We start from the raw sequence: 9,118 nt of genomic DNA, 5'->3' as shown, positions 1-9,118 counted from the left end.
GACCTCAGCATCCCTTTTGCTGTAAGTACTCATTGTATTTCCCGACATTTTCGTATTATATCCGTTCCGAAACTTCCCCGCCGTCCTCCACTCCACCCTCGCGCCTTCTCCCACACTCTCGGGGATCGCTCAAACCCCGCGGTCCGCCTCCACTCTATCGCCGTTGCAGCCGCCGTTTCCCGGCGCGGGCTCGCGCGGGCCTTCCCCTCTCCGCGCGCGCGCATTCCCACGGGCGGCCCCCGCGGCCCGGCAGCGCAAACCTTTTGCTGTTGTCGTCTTCGTACATTGTATGTGGAAAAAAAGAGCGGCTGCCCCGCGCGAGACTGCTCGGCAACGCCTCCTAAAAAGCCATGCAAAACTTTCTAAAAGCGAGTCTAACAGCGGACGCGGCGCATACCGTCGGTAGCGGCGCCGCGCAAGCATCGGACGAGAGGAATATCGTTCCTCGTGCTCTTGTGGTCGCGCAGGCTGGGGAATGTTTGGGTTCGGAAATCCCTCCTCGCCGCCTTTTTATTGCAGTTTAGCGTCCGTCTTTTTTTCTGTTTGTGTTCACTGTACAGTACACTACGAGAAATGATCGTCGAGCCTTACAGCTGACGCTGAGAGCGACGAGACGACGAACTGGCTTAACGGCGCGATGGACCTAAATAGGCGGCGCTGACCACCCGCCCTAAATTTCTAATGCATTATTTTCCGCGCAAAACATTTCGCAGTAGAGTATTTGTAAAGGCCTATATTTAACACGAAACGACTTAATATGGTTAATTTATCTCCGAATCGAGTTTGGCGGGTCGCAGTGTGCGGGAAGAGGGGGAGGGGGAGGCTGGCGCGTGCTAGGAGAACACTATTGGCAGGACAAGCCAATAACGGACAACATTTACAACCTCCACTTTCCTATCTAGCTGCGATTACTGATTTATGGTCCGTCGACGAGGGAGGGAAAAGGAGAGAGAGAGAGACAGACGACTGCGGTATTTTACCGAAGGGAATGACGTGGACGTGATGACCCGCGGGGACCACCGACCGATTAAGTCCCCCAAAATTGATATTTGTAACATTCTTTTTAGACGAGGTATATTATCGGCAATTTGGGTGCGTAGTGCGTAGGCCTATACTTTTACACCTAAAAGTCAATTTAGAGTGAACAAAAAAAATTGTGACAAAGGTCTGAATATTATACAAAAAGAGTTGTGCACTCTCTGAACGCCTAAATTTCGGCTCGGAGACTTTAATCGACCAACTTATGAAATGAGCAGACCAGTACCGAGAAGTAGTTGAGTTGAGATGGTGCCTTTAGCGCAATCGTTGCGTCGCCACCGGTTGGGTCGGGTCGCCCGCCTGCAGACAACACATATCTCTCGCTTGCTCTGGCCGCGGCAGTGGTGCGCTCGTTAGGCGCTCGGATGAAAATTCGCTCTCCTCGCGCTCTGATCTCCGCACAACATATAGAGACACGCCACGCCGGGCCGGGCGAGTAGCCGGCGGCAATGAAAAACAACCGAGCGGCGCGGGAGGGGGGGGGGGAGTCCCAGGCCCACCGCGGGGATTGTCACTCTGCGTGGAAGGGGAAAGCCCCTCCCCCCCTCCCCCGATTCTCTCTCTCTCTCCCTGCCTGCCTTCACCCCCCGCCACATCTCTCCGTTCTCTCTCTCTTCCTCTACCAATCTGCCTGAACGTTCAAGCCGGGGGATACAAATTCTGGTTTGGGATTAACTCTCTCCCCCTCTATCCATATCCATGCCTCATTTCGAACATTTAGTATGTTGTATGCAAATCTTTCCACCCGCTCCTTTCGCTAGCGCGTATCCGTGAGTTCGCGCATGTGGACGTGTGTTTGTCTGTGTGTGGTGCGCGCGCGTATGTGTGTCTGTGTGTGAATGCGAGTCTGTGTCGAGTGTATCATCGTGACTGATCGTGACTGAGCCATAAGGATCTTGGAAGTAAAAAGATTTAGCGTCGGGCTGTGAATGGACTTGGCGTCCGCCGTCCCATGGCACTGACACATGGACCCGGCGCCGTCTGCCATGGGTCCATGAGATATGCAGTCGTGCGGCTGGTATTAAGAGGAGGGCCTTCCCGCCCGCATCGCCCGGCCTGATGGGAGCGGCTCGGTCGTCATGAGCCCCCATACGGGGCCCTCTCTGGCGGCCCGGGCAGCACATGTCACGGTGGTGTCACTCGGAAGAGTGCGCAAACTGCACTGCTCAGAGTGTTGACAAACTCGAAAGTCTGCGCGGCGTGTACTCGAGAGTGGTGGCTCGCCGATCCGACGAGAACGCGCCATACACCCAAAAAAAACGCACCTCTGGTTCTGGTTTCACGTCAAAAGGTGCTTCCGTTGTTGCAAAGGGAATTTTTAAGGGGTTGGTGTAAAAATCCAAACGCCTTTAAGGGGAATTCCCTTTAAATAAACTGAACTCAGCATCAAAATCAAAGTAAAAAATTTCCAACGGCGAAAGTACTTTCTGGCGTGAAATCAAAAGGCGCTCGTTCCTCTGGGTCTACTCGCAGGGTCCTCCGACTGCCATGAGGGCCGTGGTGAGTGCATTTCGCGGCGCGCGCCTGCTGCTCGCCCGCCCTCTCCGCGGCGCGTTATTCGCAGAATTTCTTCCGTTTCGTTTCCCAGGAGGAGCCTCATCCATCGGCGTCATGAGGAGGCCGCGCTTGTGTAATAACAACTGCGCCCCTTTCTCCCGAAGGTCTGTCGCGCGTGTGCGTGCCTGTGTGCGTGCGTGCGTGCGTGCGTGCGTGTGTGCCCGTGTGCGTGTGCGTGCCTGTGAGTGTGTGTGCGCGTGTAAGAGGCGTTTTGCTTTAGTGCTACTCCCTGGATATGAGATGGGGCTCCCGCAAGGAAACGGCGACGACGACGCTGTTACAGGGGGTGATGCGTGCGACTACAGTAGTTATATGGCAGAGTGCCGATAACTGGCTGGACGGAAGCAGGAGAGAGAGAGAGAGAGAGAGAGAGAGAGAGAGAGAGAGAAGGGGGGGGGGGAGAAAGATGACAGGTGGAGAAGTAAGGGTCGGGCCCGTGCGCCGTGGGAGCAACATAAGCGAAGCGCCCCTACTATACGGCCCGCGGCTGGCTCCTCGCGCCCAGGAGGTGCGCTCACTCGCTCACACTCCGCTAATGGCTGGGAAAGGACAAAAGAGGGTCGTTAGAGGCAGCGGGAATTAAGAAGCGAATTAATGGTCGTATCGCTGAGGGTGCGGGGGGGGGGGGGACTGAGGAGGGGCACGACGGACATGGTAAAGAGATTTCTTTTCTCTTTCTCGTAGTCGCGCATCGCGGTCGGTGCAGCGAGCGCGCGCGAGCGTAGCCGCGACGCGGTGAGGGGCCAGGTCACGCTTGTTGTTGACGCACTGGTTCGTGTACTATGACGTCAGGACGTCGCGGGGCGGGGTGGGGCGGGGCCCGTGGCGTCATCGCCTTACACGGCGACAAGCGAGCCGGACCTTATGGAGATGGGCTCCGGAACAAGCGGTGCAGTGCGCGGGTGCGGCGCTGGGGGGAGTTTGGGGGGGGGGCACTCCTATGGCTGGCATGGGATCAAGGAATGCGTGGCGCAGAGGGCAGGGCGGCGGCCGTCACCTCTCGATGCGAACTCCGGAAGGAACAAACGCTCACACCTCTTCTTATGCGTCACACAGACACAGACAAACACACGGCGTGATGAGCCATCCGGTACGCACAAATAAGCGCATGTACAATTATTCCCCACCCCCGACACCCTGCTAACCTTCTTCTCGTATTTATACATGACATCCTTCAAAACCGGCAAACCCGTCTCGACTTTGTCTTCATATATCTTGCATTATTCTTATTAAATTCCGAGTCGCGAAATCTTGATAAAGCCGCAGCAGCTCTTGTGTGCGCGCGCGCGCGCAAACAGCCTGCAGCAAGGCTGGGCTGAGCCGAGCGGAGCAGGCAGGCAGGGGTTCTCATAACCTTCCTCTCGCCCATCCCGTGGCGCCCCCCGGGCCCCGGGCCCCGGGCCCTGGGGCCCCACTGCCGGCTGCCGGGCTGCATATCGCATCGCATCGTGATAACACGCAATTAACCCTCCGCGAGGCCGGGCCGCACCGGACTGGCCGGAGCTGGACCAGCTGCCCGCCAGCATCTCTGTATGCAGATGTGTCGTGGAGGGAGTATGGAGAGGGGGGGGGGAGGGGCGTGGCCCAGTTCCGCCGACTCGCCAAACGCGTTCCCCCAATAGGGTGACAGACCGCCCATGTAGTTGAAGTGAGGTGCCGCCGCCGGTCCGAACCCTTTTCTCCCTTCCCCTCCTCTCTCTTCCTCTCTCTCCCCTCTGATGCACCGTTGTGAACATGACGGAGAAAGTTCAAGAGTGCAAGCACATATATTCCATTTAGCGATATGAGAAATGCAAAAAAAAAAAAAAAAAAAAATATGTTTGCGTGTTGCTGATGTTCGCAACAGAATTTATGTAACGCCACCCTGTACCCCAAACACCTTTGCTTTTTGTGACTTGTGACGTACACTCAGAATTAATTTAGCACTTTTCCTGCGGCATGACGACTGTGTGTCCAGGCTCCCATGTTAAATCATCATAGGGACCACAACGAGCCGCAGGGAACGTGTTAGACTGTCTCAGGTTCCGTACAGGAAATTTCAGGCACAATCTTTAAGGGTCATTCGTTATTTGCCGTCACGAACCTGCCAATTTTAGCCTGTGCAAGGTCTCTTAGCGCCGGATGGGTAGGCAACATGTCGTCTGCATTGCATGCGTGTACTGCGGGGTGGCCTACCACGAGTCTCACAGGCGTCGAGGCAGGCGCCGAGGCAGGCGCCGAGCTCCCATAATTTGCTGAATGAATCTAAGAAAAACGGACGTACTTTCTGGACGATCCCTTAGCCCGGAGCGGCACGGAAGAGCTGGATGGAGAGGGGGGGGGCTTTGCTCGACTAGCCTCGAAAACATTTCCGCGAGGCGCGCGAGGGAAGATGATTTGACCTGAGGTCATCCCCCCCCCTCGCTCCAGCCTCCAGGTCCCTTCCATGCGCCTCCAGGTGCCTCCAGGATATCCCAGGACGGCCGTGGCACGGCGAGGCCTCGCCTCCCACGCCCTGGTAGTCTGCTGTACTCCGGGTCAGTGTGCCAGGCCCTCGGCCCGGCCGCGGCGAGCCGCGCCACGCCGGGGGAGTGAAATACAACTACTGTTTTGCCCACGGGTCGGGATAATTATCTTCCGCAGTTAAGCATTTTTTGGGGGAATATCTCAAGAATATTTCGTTTCATATTATCATAACTTATTTTTCCTGAAAAATTTCACCACTTCCCGATTTTTTTCTGAAACTATTGCAATTTTTTCCTTTCCTTTCTGGAACATTTTCGATTTTTTCCGGAAAGAAAATCTATCTTTATACTGTCCCCCTCGCGACGTAACTATCGGGGTGGTCTTCGTCCTGGCTGGCGACGGCCTGCTGTGCGTATGCAGAGACGCTCATCGCCCGCCGCTCCCCATAATGCGTTTAATTCGCATTGAAATTAGAGCGGCCTTCGCACCGGAAGCAGATAACGCATGCTGTACACGCCTGAGCGCGTTCTCTATGGCTGCCGGAAGCACACAGCGCTGCACGGCGCGGTGCGGGGCGCGGCGGCGCGCAAGCAAGCCTCCTGTATGCGTCGTCGCCGTGCTGCTCCGCCCGGACAAACAAATCCGTGTGATACGGTGCATTATTTGTGAATCCGTGCCGTTAGTTTGTCCAGATCGGCCCGGCGAGCGCCGTGCGGGTAGGCGGGCCCGAGCCACACGCCCGTGCTGCGCGGTGCAGTCGTCGGTGCAGTCTAACCGCCGGGCGTTACAACGTGAAAATTAGTAGGAAGGTTGACAGGAAAATTTTCCTTGTTGTAAAATTACAATTTGTAATCGTGAAAATACATGGAGTACGTAGCGACCTAAAATCTATAGGAGAGTAAAAAAAATGCGCTCTTGTAAATTTACAACTTACATTACAATTCGAGTTTACCAAACTTTTGTGAATTTACGACGCCGATATACTTTATATATAAAGTAGTACAACACGCCGCCCGCCGCCCAGAGTTTCCCTCGCACTAAAGCGATTCGGCGCGTGTTTTCTTTTCCCGGTGCGGCCCGTGCGGCGCTCGATGGAGGTGGGAAGCTCATGTACTTTGCGGCGGCCCGGCGCCCCGGCGGCCCGGTGGCCACCGCCCTGGGCCAGTTTCCGCGTTAGGCTATGCCATGTCGGTGGCGCCATGGGCGGCCCCGGGGAAGAGGGGGGGGGGCGTGTGAAACGGGGGACCGCCACCTACAGTCATAGTCACAAGCACCGAACTGTCACTCTGGTATGGAAATACAGTTTTGGGACTTTACTTACGTTCGTTTTCCTTCTCCTGCAGACTGCAACAAGGTGCTGATGGTGTACGGGCTCACCAACCTGGCCAAAATGGACGACGACAGCCTCGACAAGATGGACCCTTACCAGCGGGGGGCTCAAGACATCAGTAAGTCCACATAACCTGCTAAACCGTTAAAAAAAAGTCTCATTTCGGAGACCAGAGTTCATTCAGTTTTGTGGCGATGCATTTCAACCCGCTCGCTCCGCCGCTTGCGTGCAGAGCTTCCATAGTTTGTTATTTTTCCTGTGCGCAGTCTGGGACTCGATGATGAAGGGCAGCTACAAGAGCCCCGGCGTGAGCCCGACGCCCAGCGCCGCCACCAGCACCAGCCCCTCCCGGCGCAACGAGGCCCAGGACGTCTATGAGGATGGTGAGAACAGGCTCAGGGGCCCTAATACCTGTAACAAAGTGTACAGCCAGTCTGCAGGGTATGGGAAGCAACCGTCCCCATTTGGACGGCCCCGTTCTCTACTCCCGGTGTGGTGTACATACGGCTACAATTTGTAATTCGCCCCCCACCGACGACGTGGTTCAGCGGCACTGCAACTCTGCAAGAAGGTGGAATTCCGGGTTGTTTCTGTGCGTGCAGAGCGGTGCAGAGGCAGGCGACGTGGAGTCGTGAGCCTGCAAGGTGCATGCGCATGTGAGACCATTGCACCCTCGTCAGTATTCCATATGGGTCGTAAAAAAAAAAGTAGGAGGTGCCCCCTGCAAGGGAATGGTGGGGCAGGAGAACTGAAAACTATTTGAGGAACTGTCACGCGAGATATGTTGCAAACGCCACAACGCGTCGTGGGTGAAACGTGAAGCATTTGGAATAAAGTGACTTTTGTTCATTTTCCTCTCTGAGTATGCATACTCCAATTTTGGTTAAATTATTACAAATTTAATATGTGCCATCGGCTCGGCCATCGGGCGCAATCATGCAATCTCTGTACAAAGTTTGGTTGTATTGCGGCCCCTCCTCGTTCCCAGATCGGTTGGATGAGGTGACGGGACGGGCGTCTCTACCCCCCTTCCCGCTCTACCCCACCCCTTGTTCCCTTTGCAGACGGCGAGCTCACCGACGGCGGCAACAGCCTGGGAGGCCCCGGCTCCGCGGCGCAAGACCAGGACGACCGCTTCGTCTTCGGCCACGCCAGCGGCCCGATGGTGGTGCGGGTCATGCCTGACGGCTCGCCTGTTCCCGGTACGTTGCGGGGGACTTCTGCAAGTCCTCGCCTGCCCTGTAATATCGTATATGTATATTTGCATGAGCATAACCATTATGCGGGTGTGCCATGTTGTAAATTTGCATGGGCCTTGCTCTCCTTGGGGTGGTTCCTGACCCACAGGACGATTCGTTTCCTCTCATTTTAACAGTTTGTAAAGTTGTCGTTCAATTGTACAATGTGCACGACGGTATTAACCGTTTGTGTGATACGCTTTAACCGCACTATTCTGAGGAACCTATAGTGCGATCCCAGATAGAACATGTTCGTCAAAGTGATGTCATAATGACCGCATTATGACGCTCATCCTCAAGATTTACTGCGGCCAGATTGAGCTCATTCTGAGTGGCATGAGGGTCATTGGCGAGTTTTTGACGATTATGTTCTACCTATGGGAGGTCATCACAGTTGAATGGCGTGTGGTCGCAGGGGACGCGGAGAGGCTGATGCCGCGCGACGAGGACGCCGAGGAGTTCCGGCTGATGCGTGGCCACCCCATGCCTTCCTTGGAGGAGCTGCAGCAGCGCGCGCCGGGCCGTCAGCACCAGCCGCGGCACCGCGGGCCCACCCCGGCCGCCTCCAGCATCGCGGCTCCGGACCACGACAGGTGAGGGTGAGGCTGTGGCCACCGGGGCCATGGTGAGGCCATGGTGTGGCCATGGTGTGTGGCCATGGTGTGTGGCCATGGTGTGCGGCCATGGTGTGTGGCCATGGTGATGGTGTGGCCATGGTGGGGCCGTGGTGTGGCCACCGCGGCCATGTTGTACGACGAGCAATTGTCTCATTGATCGTGTGTTGTGCTTGCCCTGCAGGTACCAGCCGAGCCCACCTCCCGCGGGACACTTCAGCCGTTTGGTGAGCGCGTCGCAACCCCACGCCAAGTTCGCCCTGCCTCCCCCCGGCATGAACTTCAGGATAGCGCCTCGACCCCACCAGCACCAACAGTAGCGGGGGCCGCCTCGCAACCCTACTTTATCCGCAGTCCCACCATTCGCAATTGACAGCGTCGTACATCATTGCAAAAAAAGTTTGTTTTTCATGCAAAAGTGATAGTTTGAGAAAATTTTCATGTTTTTTTTCATTTTGGTTAGTACTAGTGTACGTTTCATTTATGTTTCTTTTTTGAACACCGGAAAAACATAGGTTCTATGCAGCACCTTGGTAGATGCTAGTGCCCCAGTGCCTTTAGAAAAAAAGGTGCTACCACCACAAATATGTGCTAGATTTAAGGCCTTCAGTACCTGTATGCTACAGGCTCTACGCCGTGAGGATGAATGTTGTTGATAAAAACGTTATCTTTACGATGACACTACTCGTTTGATATGCCACTTCTGTCTACTTAACGATATAAAAGTGGCGCCCTGCGAACGATAGTTGTAACGTAACGACATCGTTGCGACACCGTTGTTACGCACTTTATAGCACCCCCAAAACTTATGTTGCACCCAGTAAAGGTGCTAAGTAGCACCTGTGTTTTTCCAGTGTGTAAATTACCAGGTGGATGACTCACGCCGCGCACTTTTG

General features: G+C 55.3%; 1 protein-coding gene across 1 annotated transcript in view; it reads left to right on the top strand.

The window, feature by feature from the left end:
* LOC113202424 (rhythmically expressed gene 5 protein) overlaps positions 1 to 9,118 on the top strand; it is a 29,613-nt gene that overhangs the window by 19,488 nt on the left and 1,007 nt on the right. The window contains exons 3-7 of the mRNA XM_052266246.1: positions 6,384 to 6,488; positions 6,637 to 6,753; positions 7,435 to 7,572; positions 8,024 to 8,201; positions 8,407 to 9,091. Of these exons, the coding sequence (XP_052122206.1) occupies positions 6,384 to 6,488; positions 6,637 to 6,753; positions 7,435 to 7,572; positions 8,024 to 8,201; positions 8,407 to 8,542 (674 nt within the window). The 3' untranslated portion in view covers positions 8,543 to 9,091. The remainder of the gene's footprint in view (positions 1 to 6,383; positions 6,489 to 6,636; positions 6,754 to 7,434; positions 7,573 to 8,023; positions 8,202 to 8,406; positions 9,092 to 9,118) is intronic.

Source organism: Frankliniella occidentalis, unplaced genomic scaffold (genome assembly GCF_000697945.3).
Source record: "Frankliniella occidentalis isolate FOCC.00 unplaced genomic scaffold, Focc_3.1 Scaffold36, whole genome shotgun sequence".
In the NCBI taxonomy this organism is placed as follows: Eukaryota; Metazoa; Arthropoda; class Insecta; order Thysanoptera; family Thripidae; genus Frankliniella; species Frankliniella occidentalis.
Note: the sequence above shows the minus strand (reverse complement) of the source record. Positions and strands in the feature narration are given on the sequence as shown.